The 20,091-nt window shown below is 38.4% G+C and overlaps 1 protein-coding gene across 2 annotated transcripts; it reads left to right on the top strand.

Annotated features, from left to right (window-relative positions):
- Positions 1-6,433: 6,433 nt before the first annotated feature.
- On the top strand, positions 6,434-13,443 carry LOC114465430 (tetraspanin-3-like). Of its 2 annotated transcripts, XM_028450431.1 has the most exons (9): positions 6,434-6,529; positions 7,651-7,716; positions 7,793-7,918; positions 7,984-8,058; positions 9,638-9,733; positions 10,063-10,145; positions 10,511-10,580; positions 10,659-10,742; positions 12,716-13,443. In XM_028450431.1, the coding sequence occupies exons 1-9, from the start codon at positions 6,470-6,472 to the stop codon at positions 12,836-12,838; spliced, it is 783 nt and encodes a 260-aa protein (XP_028306232.1). In that variant the 5' UTR covers positions 6,434-6,469; the 3' UTR covers positions 12,839-13,443. The 2 variants fall into 2 exon arrangements, with proteins under 2 accessions (XP_028306232.1, XP_028306233.1); XM_028450432.1 differs by lacking the exon at positions 7,984-8,058.
- The last annotated feature ends 6,648 nt before the right edge of the window (positions 13,444-20,091 follow it).

Below are 20,091 nucleotides of genomic sequence, written 5' to 3'. Positions count from 1 at the left end.
ACGTGTAGTCTCCGCCCCAGAATGAGCAAAAAGTTACATTGTGACCCCGCCCAAAACCAAACAGGAAGTCAGCCATCTTGGGTCAAAGGTCAAAAATGGCGTTTCGCCCTCGAAACGCATCTGCGCGAACTAGTCTGAGGGGATTCATCCGATTCGCTTAAAACTTGGCAACACCATATAGGACCCATTGAAGATGAAAAGTTATCAAAAGAATTTTCGTATCTGTCACGGTTTGGTCGTGGCGCCGCCACAAAAATGCAATGCTAATTTTCGTTAGCACGCAAAAAATTCCAAATCTCCATAACTCTGACACACAAACTTCAATCAGCTTCAAATTTCACACAAAGGACATGTGCCCAAGCTTGGTCATGACTGCTTTGAAACATTTCCCATCATGCCTTGTCTTTTCGACCTGTGTCATTTAAGGTCATGTACACGGTTAGCATCAACAGGACGCCGTTCTAGGAAAAAGCTTATAACTCTAGAATGCAATGTTCAAACTGCTTCATTTTTGATACACACGATCACTGTCCAGAGCTAAACAAGAAACGATAACCAATTTACCCACAATGCCTTGCGTTCTCAGAGGGCGCCGCTTCTGTGGTCGTCCAACACGAGCAGCTGTAGCGGACAGACGATATGTCGTGTTGACTTCAAAACACTGTACGATGAACCTACACAGAGGGGAGCAAATTCCTATTGAAGAAACAACAGACTGTGGTCAGTAGGAGGGGCTTATAATGACACACGAAAATCCCTCGCCATAACAACGCCATATATACGAAAACGCTTATAACTCTAGAGTGCAAAGTTCAAACTGCTTCATATTTGATACATACGATCACTGTCTAGAGCTAAACAACAAACGATAACCAATTTACCCACAATGCCTTGCGTTCTCAGAGGGCGCCGCTTCTGTGGTCGTCCAACACGAGCAGCTGTAGCGGACAGACGATATGTCGTGTTGACTTCAAAACACTGTAGGATGAATCTTATTAGATGGAAGCACATTGCTATGGCAAATAGAGCAGGCTGTGAAAAGTGGGAGGGGCCTATCATGACACAGGAAAATCCATCGCCATAACTACGCCGTTATACGAAAACGCTTATAACTCTAGATTGCAAAGTTCAAACTGCTTCATATTTGATACACACGATCACTGTCCAGAGCTAAACAACAAACGATAGCCAATTTACCCACAATGCCTTGCGTTCTCAGAGGGCGCCGCTTCTGTGGTCGTCCTACACGAGCAGATGTAGCGGATAGACGACATATCGTGTTGACTTGAAAACACTGTAGGATGAATCTTATTAGATGGAAGCACATTGCGATGGAAAATATACCAGGCTGTGAAAAGTGGGAGGGGCCTATCATGACACAGGAGAATTCTTCGCCATCAGCACGCTGTAATAGGAAAAAGCTTATAACTCTAGAATGCTAAATTCAAACTGCTTCATATTTGATACACACGATGACTGTCCAGCCATAAACAAAACTCCATAACCAATTTACCCATAATGCCTTGCGTTCTCAGAGGGCGCCGCTTCTGTGGTCGTCCTACACGAGCAGCTGTAGCGGACAGACTATATGTCGTGTTGACTTCAAAACACTGTAGGATGAACCTACACAGAGGGTAGCAAATTGCTATGGAAGAAAAAACAGGCTGTGATCAGTGGGAGGGGCCTATAATGACACGGGAGAATCCTTCGCCATCAGCACGCTATAATAGGAAAATGCTTATAACGCTCCAATGCAAAGTTCAAACCGCTTCATATTTGATACACACGATGATTGTCCATCCATAAACAACGCTCGATGACCAAATTACCCATCATGGCCAGTGGGAGGGGCCTATAATCACACACGAAAATCCCTCGCCATAACTACGCCGTTATACGAAAACGCTTATAACTCTAGAGTGCAAAGTTCAAACTGCTCCATATTTGATACACATGATGACCGTACAGCCGTAAACAAAACTCAAGAACCAATTTACCCATAATGCCTTGCGTTTTCAGAGGGCGCCGCTTCTGTGGTCGTCCAACACGAGCAGCTGTAGCGGACAGACGATATGTCGTGTTGACTTCAAAACACTGTAGGATGAATCTTATTAGATGGAAGCACATTGCTATGGCAAATAGAGCAGGCTGTGAAAAGTGGGAGGGGCCTATCATGACACAGGAAAATCCCTCGCCATAACTACGCCGTTATACGAAAACGCTTATAACTCTAGAGTGCAAAGTTCAAACTGCTTCATATTTGATACACACGATCACTGTCCAGAGCTAAACAACAAACGATAACCAATTTACCCACAATGCCTTGCGTTCTCAGAGGGCGCCGCTTTTGTGGTCGTCCTACACGAGCAGCTGTAGCGGACAGACGATATGTCGTGTTGACTTCAAAACACTGTAGGATGAACCTACACAGAGGGGAGCAAATTGCTATGGAAGAAAAAACAGGCTGTGATCAGTGGGAGGGGCCTATAATTACACGGGAGAATCCTTCGCCATCAGCACGCTATAATAGGAAAATGCTTATAACGCTTCAATGCAAAGTTCAAACTGCTTCATATTTGATACACACGATGATTGTCCATCCATAAACAACGCTCGATGACCAAATTACCCATCATGGCCAGTGGGAGGGGCCTATCATGACACATGAAAATCCCTCGCCATAACTACGCCGTTATACGAAAACGCTTATAACTCTAGAGTGCAAAGTTCAAACTGCTTCATATTTGATACACACGATCACTGTCCACAGCTAAACAACAAACGATAACCAATTTACCCACAATGCCTTGCGTTCTCAGAGGGCGCCGCTTCTGTGGTCGTTCAACACGAGCAGCTGTAGCGGACAGACGATATGTCGTGTTGACTTCAAAACACTGTAGGATGAACCTACACATAGGGGAGCAAATTGCTATGGAAGAAAAAACAGGCTGTGGTCAGTGGGAGGAGCCTATAATGACACGGGAGAATCCTTCGCCATCAGCACGCTATAATAGGAAAATGCTTATAACGCTTCAATGCAAAGTTCAAACTGCTTCTTATTTGATACACATGATGATTGTCCATCCATAAACAATGCTCGATGACCAAATTACCCATCATGGCCAGTGGGAGGGGCCTATAATGACACACGAAAATCCCTCGCCATAACTACGCCGTTATACGAAAACGCTTGCAACTCCAGAGTGCAAAGTTCAAACTGCTTCATATTTGATACACACGATCACTGTCCAGAGCTAAACAACAAACGATAACCAATTTACCCACAATGCCTTGCGCTCTCAGAGGGCGCCGCTTCTGTGGTCGTCCTACGCCAGCAGCTCTAGCGGCAAGACGACATGTCGTGTTGACTTGAAAACACTGTAGGATGAATCTTATTAGATGGAAGCACATTGCTATGGCAAATAGAGCAGGCTGTGAAAAGTGGGAGGGGCCTATCATGACACAGGAGAATTCTTCGCCATAACTACGCCGTTGTACGAAAACGCTTACAACTCCAGGCCAATTCCCAAATCCCCAACAGTGGTATACGTGACCGTGGGTTACCGCCCCCGGCCGCTTCATCGGAACCTATGACGCCGCTCGCGGCTTTAATTATTATTATTATTATTATTATTATTATTATTATTATTATTATTATTATGTCACCTAGTGGAAGTGTGTCTGATTGTCAAAACAACATGAGGTCCTTTTCCTAACTCCTTCAGGAAGTCTCCTAACACCTTTCCTTAAAGCTGATATTCAGAGTTTCTGAGAAACGTCTGGATGTCCCGCCCTAAACAGCTCCACTTCCTCCCACTGCCTCTGCCAATCTACCAGAAGCCACGCCTCTATTTTTCTGCACATGCATAGAGGAACATAACAAGGTTGCATTGGGTCACGTTGATATATGTCTATGGGTCAGGTAGAGCTAAAATCATATTTACATATTTGTTGTTATGACGCACGGCCTTGTTTACGTGCACAGTTCCACATTCACTTTGACTGACAGTCTCAAAAACAGGAAGTTGAAGCCTATTGGCTGGGTGCAGTCGGCGATCGCTTTTATTTGTACAGGGGTCTATAGGACGGAGGCGGGACTTATATACATGAATGTATATGAATGACCACCAGCAGTAGACCATAGGTATTTTTTTGCATTTCAATAGAATCATACATAAATATAGATTTCTCAGAAACTCTAGATATAAGTTTTAACCCTGTGACATCATCCACAGGGATTTTTAGATTTACTTGTAGCTCAGGGTTTGTGTGGTTGGTCATAATGTTGTGGCTGAAAGTGTTTAGATGATAACTGATGGCTGTTTGAGCTAAAGGAATCCTGAGCTGCCTTTGTTGACTTTAGACTAAAAATAACTGAAGTGGACAGACTTACGTCTACATCAGAGACTGTCCGTCATCCATGGGTCGGCTCCCTGAGGACAAACCACAGCTGTCCTACATGCTGGTGTTCTGATTCAGCTGGTGTTCATGTTATCTGGTGACTCACGGTTTTTTTCATTTAAAATCAACAATTCATTGTCATGATCTGGGTTTCATTGTTTGATTATTTTTTTTATTTTTGTTTGTGTACATGTTTTAATATTTAGTATTTTGTTGGTATGGGTTCCTGTCTGAGGCTGTGTTGTAAAAGTACTACGAACATACTACTCATACTAACATACTACTCATATTAACATACTACTCATACTAATGTACTACTTATATTAACGTACTACTCATACTAACGTACTACTCATATTAACATACTACTCATACTAACATACTACTTATACTAACATACTACTCATACTAACATACTACTCATACTAACGTACTACTCATACTAACGTACTACTCATACTAACGTACTACTCATACTAACGTACTACTCATACTAACGTACTACTCATACTAACTTACTACTTATATTAACATACTACTCATACTAACGTACTACTTATATTAACGTACTACTAATACTAACGTACTACTCATACTAACGTACTACTCATACTAACGTACTACTCATACTAACGTACTACTCATACTAACTTACTACTTATATTAACATACTACTCATACTAACGTACTACTTATATTAACATACTACTAATACTAACGTACTACTCATACTAACGTACTACTTATATTAACATACTACTTATACTAACATACTACTCATACTAACGTACTACTCATGCTAACATACTACTCATACTAACTTACTACTTATATTAACATACTACTCATACTAACGTACTACTTATATTAACGTACTACTAATACTAACGTACTACTCATACTAACATACTACTTATACTAATGTTTTAATACAAACATACTACTTATACTAACATTCATTATAGATTCACAAATAATAATCCACTATAAACGCACACACACACACACACTTCTAATATCGAAGGTGTTTAGCAACAAAGTGAATATATTTTTTCATCAGCACTTTTACTTTTACTTCACTACATTTAACAGTTAAAAAACATACGTTTACTACGTTACTTTTATTTTTGTCTCCTTGTTACAAATTAAAACATGAATATAACAACTTCCGGTTCACGTACGAATTGGAGGTAACGGTGAGATTGGGATGCCCGGGGCAAGCGGAGATCAACGCTTCCTCATCAGTAAGCGTTGATTAGGGCGTCCATACGTCTACTTTTACCCAGACATGTTCTCTTTTCATGTCTTATCTGAACCGTCTGAACGGATTTTACAAACTCATCAAAAGACTTTGTTTCCCAGGGACCCTGAATGCATCTCAGGAACACTTTAATACAAAATATCGTAACCAAGCTAATATTTGCTCTATCAAAGAAATTCCACCAGTTTCTAAATGCAAAGGATTTGCTCTTTACAGCCATTATCAATCAATATCTATATTAATCAATATCTCAGACACTTGATTCGCTAACTGTTCATGTTTACCTAAAAGTGAAATAAAGGGAACAAGGGGAGAATATTTATGGCTGTTTTGCTTCTTTTTATGCATACTTTGACACATATTTTTCTTTAACTTTTGATACATGAGTAATTATTTTTCAAACAATATTTTCAATACTTAAGTACATTAAATGTGAGCTGGTTTAATACTTTAACTCATTTGTTTTTCTAATGGGTGACTTTTACCAAAGTCATTTTCAGTTATTGTATTTGTACTTTTACTTAGTTATTTTTTCCAGGTACTTTATGCACCTCTGTCTAAAATACACCTGGTCATATTTGTTGATATTTAAAGCCCGTGTGTGAGTGAATAGTTTAGATACTAATGTGTCCTCACGGCTCGTCGTCACGGGAGGACGATCTGTCCTCCTTCAGCTGATCTTCCAAACTTGGTCATGTTCTCTGATGTGAACTGTAAACAACACACACACACACACACACACACACACACACACACACACACACACACACACACACACACGGTCTTTCTTCAGTCCCAGACGTGGTCATGGCTCGCTGCAGGACTTTCCTTCGAGGACTTTCCATCTGTGTGACGGTTCTACTGATGGTGAGATACAGATTACAGATACTACTGATGGACACAACAACAACAACAACAACAACAACAACAACAACAACAACAACAACAACTGGTTGCGCTGCTTGTGTCACATGGAACGTAACAGGAACCCAATTATCGGTACAAGTGTCTGGAGTTCCTCTGCTTTGCCTCGTTATGAACCCTTAAAATGAAACTTTCACTTAATGACTTTTAGTTGCTAACGTTAAAGTTAACGCGTCATGGTTTCACAAAGCCTTTCAACTGAAGCCGACTTTTTGCATCTTCTGCTTAACGAGTCCTGTTACGTTCCACGTTCCATTTTGGTTCCTTACATATCAGTTCCTTTGCATTTTTTGTTTCTTGACTTTTTTTTTGGGTCACTTGACTTTATGAGTTTTCCAAAAAGTTTTGGCTTCTTGATGTTTTGATTTTTCTACAACATTTTGGTTGCTTAACTTTTTGGTTCCCAGACATTTTGGTTCCTTTAAGTTTCAGTTTGTTTATGTTTTGGTTCCTTTCAAATGGTGGTTTCTTTATGTTTTGGATTCTTTTACATTTTGCTAACTTGATGTTTTCAATATGTGATATTTTGGTTCCTTTAAGTTTCAGTTTGTTTACGTTTTGCTTCCTTTTCGTTTTGGTGGCTTTCACATGGTGGATTCTTCATGTTTTAGAACCTTGACATTTTGCTAACTTGATGTTTTCAATATCTAACGTTTCGGTTCATTGATGTTTTGGTTGCTTTACTTTTCAGTTCCCAGACATTTTGGTTAACTTAAGTTTGTTTACGTTTTGGTTCTAGATCTTTGATATTTTGGTTCTTTGACTGTTTTATTAATTGTTAAGGTTTGTGTTTATTCAGACAACTTATTTTTCCTGGAGATTTTCTTTTTTTTGTCTCCTGACATGTTTCAACTGTCTATACTGCCAGTCTTCCTCAGAGGCGTCAGCTTATTGCTTTGATGTGTCCTTATGAGTTCTTTCTGGGCGTGGCAACCTTGACAGTTCTGTCAGGCTGGCCACACCCCCTGTTGCCCGATTGTCTCTGAAGTCTTGCTGAATTTATAGTTTTATTCATTGACGTTATGTTTTATTTTTAACGTTCCATGTTACCTTTCTCTCCGCAGGGTTCTGGTGTGGTGATGATTGGCGTTGGCTTATCCTCCATCAACGAGAACATCCCAGTGTTGGAGGTATCAAGACTTTTCCGTCCAAATCCTGTTCTTTAGTTAAAACGCAGACATCCGAGTTTCCTTTTCTGTGTTCCAGCTGTTTGAACATCTGCCCAGCAGTGACGGTTTGCTGGTGCTGCAGGTTTTCGGACCTTTGACCATAGTTCTGTCGGGTCTCGGTATCTGTGCGACAACTTTGGACCTCAAACCTCTGCTGATGGCGGTGAGAAAACACCACATTTTCTAATCTGAAGTGACGATAGTTACACGAGTGTTTGTTTCTTTCAGTTTTCTGTTCTGCTCTTCGTAGAGTTTGTGGCTCTTTTGATCGTCGCTGCACCTCTGGTTCAAGTTCAAGCTCAGGTCATTTGGACTTTCAGCTCCCATCATCCTTTGCTTGTTAGCGGCAACATGACCAAAGCCAATCAATTTTGAATGTAATCAAAATGAGGGAACGTGATTATAACAGTTCTCGAGAAGTTTTGTTAGATTTAGCATTCAGCTACTTTAACGTTTACTCATATGCTAACTGCTAACTCAGCTATTACACAATAACACCACATCACTTTAAAAGGCTATTCATTCATTTGGACTCACTGATATTTTACTATATTTAGTGGAAGTCGTCATACGAACGACAACATGCCCAACGTAACATAAGCAACGGTTTGAATACATTTCTATCGTCATCTTTTAAACAGCCATGTTCTTTTGTGTATGTGTTTTTTTAGCACATTGTGCCACTCGTTGGCCTGTAATGATCAGTAAAAACTGCAAATGCGTACAGAAAACTTTTGTCAATGTTTGGGTGAATTTTTTTCCCCCTTATGTTTTTTCTTTCTTTGTGTTCTTTTTTTCCTCTTTGTATCAGCCAATCACAGGCCTCTAAATCATCACAATGCCCTAATCCAGGGGGTCATGAGACACTGGGAGAGCGTCGCCAGATGCCTTCAAGAAACTAAGAATATCTTTTGAACAATTTTAGCCCATTTTTACTTATTTTTTGCCCTTTTTCTGCAAATACACCAAACTTGTCATATTTTCATTACTTTTTTTGCCATATTTTTGCTCCTTTTAATGTATTTTTGCTACATTTTTCCCATTTCAGACACTTCTACATCACATTTCAATGTCTTTTCTACACATTTTTTCCACTTTCCAGACATGTTCAGCACTTATAAACCCTTTCACCATTTTTACACCTAATGTCACATATGTTGACCCATTATTGTCACTTTTAACCTCTTTTCATCATATTTCATGATTATTTTTGCCAATTTAACCACATTCACAATTTGTCATAACCATTATTTGACAGTTTAAACTAATTGTTCCTACTTTTTAAATGACATTACCCCTCATTTCTCCCCATTTTTGCCACTTTTAAGCCAATTTTGTCACTTTGGGACTGTCTCTGAGCTGGCCTGGTGTCGCCTCAGAGTTCCCCCAGAACAGCTGGAGGACGTGTGCGTGGATCGGGAGGTCTGGGTATCTCTGCTGAGACTGCTACCTCCGCGACCCGGCCCCGGATAAAGCGGAAGAAGATGGATGGATGGATGGATGGATGGATGGATGGATGGATGGATGTCACTTTGAACCCTTTTTACCACTTTTTCTGTTCCCTCTGATTTGCAACTTTTAACCAATTTCTGTGGTTTTTAAAAATCCCATTTTACCACCTTTTCCACCATTTTTGGTCACTTTTAACCCATCGATTAGAACCACTGGTTTAATCGACTTTGATAATGACAAAAATCTATTATAGACGTCACATTATATCCACACAAACTTCAATAGATTTGAGAAAAGTTCTCTGTAAATCCAAAGAGTTTTAGTAAAAATAAGTGGATTTTGATCCCACTGACAGTTCAGATCTTGGTTTTCCTTCATGATTAGTTTGTGACTTCCTGTACTTGCTCCTCCTCTTCCTCTTTCTCCTCAGATGGACCGCGAGGTGGACGAGCTCTTCCTCAATGTAACTCCTCTCCACAAAGCACACGTGGACATCCAGAGGGAGCTGGACAAGCTGCAGGCGTCGGTAAACCTGCGTACAGTTACTAAGAATAAAAACTCCTTAAATTCTGCTGTGATCATGAATGAAAACCGGTTTGTGTGAATGAATCAGTTGTGAATAATTCTACGTAATGTTACGTATGTGTTTAAAAATTTAAACTTTACAAAACAAAAGATACACATGTGGCTGGAAGTCCTTTAAATACAGAGAGAGGTAATGGTATTTGTTGCCATAGCAACCATTCCACAGGGTCTGTTTCAAAGTGACTTTGAACAAACTCTTTAAGTTTTTCTCAAACAGACTGAAGTGTAAATATTGTGATCACTGAAGTGTTTTCATTTTCTCTTCCTAAGGAATCGTGCTGTGGTTTGAGGAGTTATGAAGACTGGGAGAACCAACAACCTACTTCCTGTTTCTGCTCAACTACTTCCCACAGGTCACACACACAACACAACACCACAGTTTGTACTACACAATACCACAGCACAATGCAACACAACAACACACCTAACACCACTACACAAAAATATATTACACAGCACTACACAAAACAACAGTACTACGCAATATAACATTACACAACACCGTACTACACAACTATACACAACACAGTATTACAAAACTATGCACAACACAACAACACACTACTACACAACACTGTACTACACAACAGTAGACAACACAAAACAATACTTCACAATTACACATAAAACAATACTACTCAACATAAAAACATATCACAGTACTACACATCTGGTCCTGTGGTATTTTATTGTGAAAGTCCTGTTCCTGTTCATGCAGCTCCTCTGAGCAGCTGCAGTGTGTGAGTGTGGAGGGGCGTGGCCCTGAAGAGCAGCAGGTGCACTCAGAGGTGAACGACGACTCCTCCTTCTGTGAAGGTCAAAGGTCAACGTTCACCTTCATTCCTGTGCTGATGTTTGTGTCTCAGGCCTGTGGAACAATCCTCAAGAACCACCTCAGCTTTCCCATCAAACTACGCATCGCAATCATTTCTGCCTTCGCCACCATCACGGTACACACACACACACACACACACACGCACACGCACACACACACACACACGCACACGCACACGCACACACACACACACACACACACACACACACACACACACACACACACACACACACACACACACACACACACACACCATAATAAGAAATAAAAAACCAACAAGATCCACGTGAACAAGTATTTAGTGACAGTGAGAAGAAACAACTCCCTTTTAACAGTAATAAATCTCTGTTAGAACCAGGTTCAGAGGTGGCAGCCATCTGCGTGGACTGGTTGTGGTTAGTGGACAGAAGGACCAATAGAACAGGATAGAGAGATAGAACATCAGAGTGTTCCAGACTAGTTGAGCCGTGAACCACAGATCAGGAAGTGACATCATCAGCTTCACCTGAAACAGAGCAGAGGGAGAAGAACGAGGAGAAGACACTGACTGCAGAAAAATATGATACATTATTATCAAGTCAGCCTGTGTTGGCCTTGGGCTTCACTCCCAGTGCCTAGTCAGCACTTATTATAAAGGTGATCAATATCCTCCTGTTTATTGATAAGCTAACAGTGACTCTAAGGTCTGTAAATGTGACCGTTTACAGACGAGTCCATGTCGCTCTAGTGGTTATGTTATATTATGTTATGATTCAGTCCATTAGATATAAATCTATATCTTTCCTACATGATGTCATCAGTAAATGAAAGGATTAATTTATAATTAATAATCTTCTTTATAAACTCAGTTGTCAGATCTGCACCAACCAGGATCATCCATCAATGGACAGGTTGTTTTCTAAGAGATCTGATTGGTCAGGAGGCGGGGCTTTAGGACTTGCTAACATCCAAGCCTGCTGCTTAAACCAGAGGGTGTTTGATCAAACCCAGCTCAGGGTTAAGTCCAGGTTTAACCTGAGAGTCTGGCTCTGTTAAGCCTGGTTCTAACTGGAACAGCTGTTTCATCAACGAGAAAACACCTTGGTTACCATAGTAACACAGTCTGCTCCTGACCAGGTTTAATCTGCTGAGTCACTCTCATGAAACCACGTCATCATTATTAAAGAAGTCATTTAGTGATGTTTTAATAAAACACTCAATAAAGATCTATAAAAGGAAACATGAGTCAATAATACTTCTGTTATACTTTTATTTTTAAATACAGCTTTAATACAATATTTTTAAAAGAAATCAAACAGAATATGATAGTAAATGTTTTAAAATGATTTTAAATCCATACAAATGATGATATAATCATTTTCCTATTACATGTTTAATGTATTATTAATGATATATCAGTCTCCATCAGTAATAATATATAAGGATACGTGTGTATCATCACCTCTATTTACCACATGGTATCAATGTGTTTATTTATTGATCAGAGATTAATAATGAGAAAGCTGTAGATATACAGAGAGGGAGGGGCTTCAGGGACAGGGCGGAGCACTAAGGCGTACCTCCGTGCACAGCTCACCTGCAGCGTCTACAGTGTTGGATGTGACATCCAACAGCATCCAACAGCACCACTGCTGCTCCTGCTGATCATTTAGTGCTGAGTTCATCAAACACTCACTAGTCTCATGAATTATATATTATTTAATTACCAGTTACATCGTCTCTTTTATTAAACGCTGACAGGTGTTAATCACATGATCAGTTATTTAACCCTTTACTACTTTTAAAATATTCAAACCACAGTTTTTTTTAACATGTCTGTCATTTATTTTCACTGCTCAGTAACAGATGACGTCACTTCCTGTTGGTCTCAGCATTGGTTCCTATTGGCTTCTCATTCATTGTAAAAGCTTCAGCGCATGCGTCGTCACTCTGATCATAAGATCTGTGATACCCCTGGTTCGCTGTTCAGCATTCATTTCCATAGTGATTAAGCTCCAGCAAGCTTTGTAGTGCAGCACACACTGATCAAATACAGCAAGTTATTGTGATAAGAGGTTGTGTGTGTGTGTGTGTGTGTGTGTGTTACAGATGGTGGCCGTCCCTCTGTGTGTTGCTTTATCTCTGGAGAAACACTGGTCAACACCTCCCGTGGAGACGACGGTGGACGTGTTCAACAGAGTCAACTACCGACCCAAACCCTCGCTCACCTGACCTCTGACCCCCGCATAGGCCGACCATCGCTTTTTATTTGTGATGACACAACCACAACAAACTGAATCAGAAACTTCCATCTATAAACATTCTAAAGGTCCTACACTGACACGGGACACTGAGGGCCCAGGGGCCACATGTGGCTCTCAGGATAGTTTCATGTGGTCACTAAAGTAAACGCACAAAATGACTCCAAAAACACAAAACGACAATGCTTGTAGTAGTGGTGTCCAATCTTGGTCCTCCAGAGACCAGAGGCCTCTGCTGTGTGGACCCTTTGCTAGTCACTGTGTTGCTGTGCTGCGAGTTTCATGTCTTTTTTTTTTGTAAACCAAAGGACAGGATAAAACCTGAACCAGCTGAACTTTGGTAGTGCAGCCACTAGAGGGCAGCAGTGAACTTTGGTGGTGCACTTGCACAAAAACAAATGAAACTAAAGTAATTAAACAGTATTTAAAATGGAACTTAAAGCAGGACTGTTGTTAGTCATTATGAACAGAGGGTGCTGTGAAAAAAAACTGTTGTTTTTTTGGACAAGTAACGTATGAGCCTGTAGGCTTATTTCAAATACATTTAAAAATAAATAAATGGATTGAGATTCACTACATTATTGTCATATACGACTCTATGGAGGGTTTTCACCGACTTCACGTTCTGGGCAGTAAGCCGGATGCGCGGCCATGTTGGAGGCACTCAGAGGTAAACACTGCGAAGGATAAACCACAGAAAAGCTCCTCAAAATGTGTTATAGATGCAAAGGCATACAAGGAAGGCTTTGGTCCACAGGAAATGGCTTCATATTTGGAAAAGTTAGGCTATATTGGTAGTGCAGATCCATACGAGTTGGGTCCCTTGTCTTGAATTAATGCCATATTTCCTCCTCGTTTCTGTTATTAGACGATAAAACTACTCGTCTGCTGCTGCCATGGCTGTATGATGTGGCATGAAACCTCTTTACTCCAACACCACGAGCCTGCCTGATGTTGAAAAGTAACGTGAACCTGTGTTGATTAGACCTAAATATAATCAGATACAGGTACAGTTTAAAGTTAAAGTCCAAAATACACATAATAGCCTACGTGTGTCAAAATAATTTCCCAAAATATTAATTAGGAATTTATAAATTGTGCAAAATGTTTTGAATTGGCCACATTTTATTATTATTATTATTATTATTATTATTATTATAATCTTTTTTGTTCTTTTCTCCTCTCTTTTCTCAATTGTATTTTGTACTGTATGTGTGTATGTAAATATATATTTATATATTGTTCCTTTCTCCCACATATTTGACTATTATTAACTTGTTAGAGAGTTATGTAGAATTGTTTGTATATTGCAATAAATAAATAGATAAATAAATAAAAAAAAAAATAAATAAATAAAACATTCAATATTTACCCAGGAGTAAAGCTTTTGACCTCAGTGTGAGGGGGCGCTCGCGCTCCAATCTGTTCATTTACAACCTCTAATAATCAGTAGAAGAAGAACACATGGCCCAGTGTACGTCAGCTGTAGCTGATGCCACTGATTATTTTGGACTTATTTGGTTTTAATTTGTGGTAATTCCGGGTCCATTTTTTTTTCTCTCTCAAGTCTCACGGATTTCAACGACCTGTGACGGAGTATGTGTGAGAGAGAACCCTAGGACAGGTAGCGACACACACACACACACACACACACACACACACACACACACACACACACACACACACACACACACACACACACACACACACACACACACACACACACACACACACACACACACAAGGTATTTATAATAAAAAATATACTAGTACAAAACAAACACACAAATCAATTGTATTTGGTGTATTTTTGTTGTTTTGTGTACTTAATTTACACATACAGTACACAAAACATCAACAGAAATACACAAAAATATACAAAAAGGCTCCAAAAACAAAAATTGACTCCAAAAAACATAAATTACAGAAAAAACACACCAAACAACAACATAAATATGTAAATGACTCAAAAAAACACAAAACTAAATATTTATACAAAAATACTCAAAATGACAACAGAAATGCACAAAACTACACTAAAAAGATACAAAAATACACAATGACTCCAAAAAACATACATTACAGAAAAATACACCAAAGACAAAAATTAAAATGAGTAAAAAAAAAAACATTTATCATGTTCATGTCTCATAGAATTAAACCAGATAAATCACACACTATTTTATTTTAAATAAACCCTTTTATAACTCTTTTATAACAGAGTACAGTATGTACACCTCTTTGTACATCCAACCTTAAACACATACTCATTTGGCCGTAATTGACAACTCTACTTAAGCTCCTCCCACTATATGAATACATACTTCTGACAGGCACTGTACTAGTCTATCTATAAAGCAAGGAGTCTGTGTTCCTCAAATATCTCTGCAAATCAGGCTCAGATTGACCTGAGACTTTCAACATGGCTGCTGCTTGGTTCAAAGCCTACCCTCGGCGAAGGGGGCCGACGACTGTGGCGAGGCCAGGGAGTAGGGGGAGTGCCACCAACGTGGCGTGGAAGGCCGAGCGCCGGGCCTTCAGCGGCGGGGAGAGGAGGGTGGCGGTGGCGGCTGCTTCTCCAGCCCATAGACTGTTGCCGCGGTGCGACCCTGGCCCTTAGAGCCAACCCTTATCCCAAAGGTACAGGTCAACTACTGTCTGCATACACAATCAGAAGACAAGGCAGGCTGGACCCACTGACTGTTTGTTGATTTTTACGACAGTGCTGCGGCACTTGTGGCCACTAGGGGCGCTTGCGTGAAAGTTACTGATCTAGTGCCCCTAGTGGCCAAAAGCTACACAGTGTGCCTTTAATTATTATGAAGGTTTAACATTGTTTGTAATTTTTTAATGGTTCTGTTTCACCATTTTTCATTCTTTTCACTTCTTTTTTGGCAGTTTTTTTTGGCCAACTACAGTTGTTTCAACTTTTTAATTGTTTGTGCTTGTATTCGGTCATTTTTGTTTGTTTTTGGTAAATTGTTTTTTTAATTGTTTTTACTTGTTTTTGGTATTATTTTGTCACTTTTAATAATAATAAATAATAATAATGCATCAATTTTATATAGTGCTTTATCATAGATACTCAAAGTTGCTTTTCAGAGTTAAGGCATTATTCTTCCACGCCACCACTTTTGGTTGTTCTTGCTTTTTGTTGAGTGTTTTGGCCAATTTTGGTGGAGTTTTACATGAGTTTTATTGCTTTTACATCTTTGTTTTTGCATATTTTTGGTTGTTTTTACTTGTTTGGGTTATATTTGGGCTGTTTTTATTTTTATATTTTAAAGTTATTAGTTGTGTTGGTTGTTGTTTTTTGTGGGGTTTTTATTGGTTGTTTTTACAGGTTCGATAAACCTCACTGACCTTTCTCACCTCTATTATTATATTCACTTTGAAGAAAAGATGATCATACTTCTTAACTCGAGGTCGCGAAAGGTGGTTTTTGCAAATTTTTGGATCTTTTTAGTTCTTTTTTAATCTAAATTGGTAGTTTTTGTTTTTTAAACTATTTTGGTTAGCTTTCCGTTTTTCTGGTATTTTCCGGTGTTTGTTTTTAGTCTTTTATTTTAGTTTGTCATTTTTACTTGTACAGTGTGCCTTCAAGTTGTTGTCTTTTTTTGTCATTTGCTGTTGTTTTGGTAGTTTGTCTTTTTTTTGGAGGTTTCGGATAGTTTGCACTTTTGTTGTTTTTAATTGTTTTTTTCGTCCTATTCTGTCATTTTTTGTCGCTTTTGGTTGTTCTTGCCTTTTGTGTTGTTTTGGTGGAGTTTTACATGAGTTTTATTGCTTTTACATCTTTGTTTTTGCATATTTTCGGTTGTATTTGATTGTTTGGATTATGTTTGTACAGCATTGGCTGTTTTTATTTATTTATTTATTTTAAAGGTAATAATTGTCTTGGTTATTATTTGTGAATTTAGTTTTTTATGTGTTTTTTTGTTTTTACAGTTTCAATAATATCAACCACTACTTTTTCGCTTTCACTTCGTCTGACGTAGCAGAGTAGGTTTTGTTTTCCTGGAAAGTAAAGGTGGGGCAACTCATCGTGTGGGAAGTTTGAAACATAAACCACATCCTGTAAATCACATATTCTGAGAGTCTGTGATAAAGTGGAACAGGAAGTTCTGACGAAGTATCTTTACAAATAAAGAAATAAGAGAAAAGGAACAAAAAGAAGTGATGAAAAATAGATTTGATAGTAATTTAAACTACTATTACTATCAGAAGAATTCTGATTATGAAATAAGAGTAAATGACTTTATTGTTAGAAAACACTTTTTGCATTGTTATCCAAATGTTTTGGGATATTATTCATTTTCCCTAATTTCTCCTTTGTTTTTTCAATGATTTTGTTTCAGTTCTTTAGATTTGTTTAGAAATTATCAAATTGATGCAAACGTTTATTATTATATTAACATTTAAACTCTTGCTGTCACTATTATTTTTATTCATGATATCTTGAAGGTTACTTTTTATCTCTTCAGATTACATTGAGGTAACATTGAGAATTTTTACCTGTTTATGATGAACTCAGACTTATTCATGTGATGTTTGGAGGAAATAACAAATGAAAAGCTGCATAAGATTTCATCTCACTCTCAACTTTCTTATATTTCTGTAACAATAACATCAGAATCCTGTCCTCAGTTAGCTAATGCTATACATTTTGTTAGCTGAGGCTACATTGTTAGCTGACCTTGTGTTAGTGGAGTGAGAATAAAGCGATTTAGCGATATACTGCGATATTTCACCGCGTGATAATCGTACCGATCCAAAAAAAAGTCTAAATCCATTTGTTTGATCATGTTTTTTTTTTTGTTTTTTTTTAATAAAGAGAAAAACGTTTAATTATTTTAAGATTAGCGTCGCACGTAAACTCATGGTCACTAGGTGACAGTGAACGCACCATCATTCCTTGTTAAACTACCTCACTCCTCTATGACTTTTAGCTTTATTTTCATGAAACATATACTTTAATAGATGTATGTGGTTAGTTTTTTAAACAATTTAGGAACTTAACAGAATCAAAATCTGTTGTAGAAGATAAAGTTAAACTTTTGGGGAAAAAAATTAATTTGACAGTTTGATAAACATTCCCCTTGTTTTTAATATTTGTGCTAGAATTACAGTTAATTACCATTTAGTGGTTCACAAGAGAAAAAAACATGAAAAAAATTATATTTTATACCATTTTGTACTTGTAAAGGTGAAATTTGTAATTATTGTATTGTTTAGTATCGGGATTGTATGGTGACATGGAAATCGTGAATTGTATCGTATCATCAGATCCATGCCAACGCACAGCCCTATTATCTACTATATTGTATATTTAAGTAAAATGTCTCTTTTTTTGTAAGTCCAATAATGTCCACCTTAGAGCGTTTGATCCATTCTCGTCTTCTCAGTGAAACATTTTGGCAAAACACGTCATTTCAAATTGTTGAAACGTTTTAAAACCACATTACTCTAAAACTCAGCAGCACCATTCAAAGGTCCAACCGCAACCTACTTCTTCTTCTTCTTCTTCTTCTAGCATGTGTTTTTTCCTGTGTGAAATGGGTTGTTATGACACCTATTCTCCATTTAACCTCTGAATTCTCGTCCTTTTGCATAAATATGAGAACTATGTGAAGAGGTTGGAGTTAACCTTGATGAAGGTTTTCAGATCAACAAGTCCTTAGGAACTCATTTTAGTTCTAAAGTGGGCCACGGATTTTAGGCTGGAAAACAAGTAGTTTCAGAATAAAAGTGCTCTTTTCTGTAAAATATATGTTTTAGTGCTGTCATTTGGCATTTTTGGCGTATTTTTTGTTTTGTTTTTAGTTTGTTAGTACTGTGGGTTTGCCGAGTAATTTTTTATGTTTTTTTTGTCTTTTGGTGTACTTTTGTGGTTTTCTGTAATTCTGTATATTTTTCTGAGTAATTTTGTCTATTACTGTTGTTGTTTTGTTAATTTTTAGTAGTTTTGTGTGTTTTTGGAGTATTTTTTGTGTTTTTATCTGGTCTTTTCCTGCAGTGTTGTTATTCTTTGTGTTTTTTTAATGTAATCTTGCTCTTGTTTTGTGTTTTTTTTCTGTCATTTTGTACATTTACTTTGGGGGCCTCATAAAATTAAACAGAGGGTCAAATCTGGCCCCCGGGCCGCCAGTTGTCTGATGTAATATTATAGTATTTAAGGCACAGACAATGACTAAGCACTAACTGACAGTCTTTGTCGAATTTTTCTTTGATTTTGTTTTTTATCCATTTTTCGTGAAATATTTGTGAAATTTTGGTTTTTTTCAACGTTTTTGCGATAAAAATGGCTGCAATCATGTGATATAATAATGGGGAAAACTGTGGGACCGTTCTTCTTCTACTTCCTTTTTTTTCTTCTTCTTGTTTTTTGCTTTTCTTCTTCTTTTGCTTATCGATTTTCTTTCTGGTTTCTTTTTCTTCTTTAATACTCAGTCACTTTCTCATGGGAACAGGGACGAGAGACTCCAGGCAGGGAATGAAAGGGTGGGGAGAGTTGATTATTTTAAAGTGAGAGTGAGATGTGATGTTGTAGTTGTGTATATTGTGTTTATTGTGTTGTGTAAGCCAGTCTGGTGACATCAAGAATGTGGAAGAACAAGAACGTTCCCATTTTTGATGAAACAGATCAAATCGTTTGTAGCGACTAAACTGTTTCTTTTCTGTTGAAACATGACGCTGCTCGTCTTTGTCCTTAAGTTCAGGAGCTCTCACAGCTTTGTGTTTCTGTTCGTGGAGAAATGTGATTTTTTTTCTTTTTTCTTTTTTCCAAACCACTCCTCTTCCTGTTTTCTCCTGTTTCTTCTGTTTTTTTCCAGTTGTGGTGTTGGCTCTGAGTTTCCAGGGAGAGAAGAAACCAGCTCGGGTTTCATCTTCTTACAACCATCATTGGGCACAAGAGACTCATTGTTGTTCACACACACACACACACACACACATACACACACACACACACACACACACACACACACACAGACCCATTGTTAGCTCTACAGCAGTGATTCCAGTACCCCTTCATGTACCCCTACTCCTGCACACTTACAATGTAGCCCTACAGTGAATTTTACCTATCATGTTGAGGAAAAATACATTTTAATAATAATAACTAGAATATTTGCATTGTTAGGGTGCAGGTGTTGGCCCGCGTCGCACTGCATTAGCTTATCAATGGCATTAGCTAACATTAGCTTCATCTAGCATTAGTATTAG

Source organism: Gouania willdenowi, chromosome 6 (assembly GCF_900634775.1).
Source record: "Gouania willdenowi chromosome 6, fGouWil2.1, whole genome shotgun sequence".
NCBI classification, from domain to species: domain Eukaryota; kingdom Metazoa; phylum Chordata; class Actinopteri; order Blenniiformes; family Gobiesocidae; genus Gouania; species Gouania willdenowi.
This window is presented reverse-complemented; position numbering and strand designations above follow the sequence as displayed.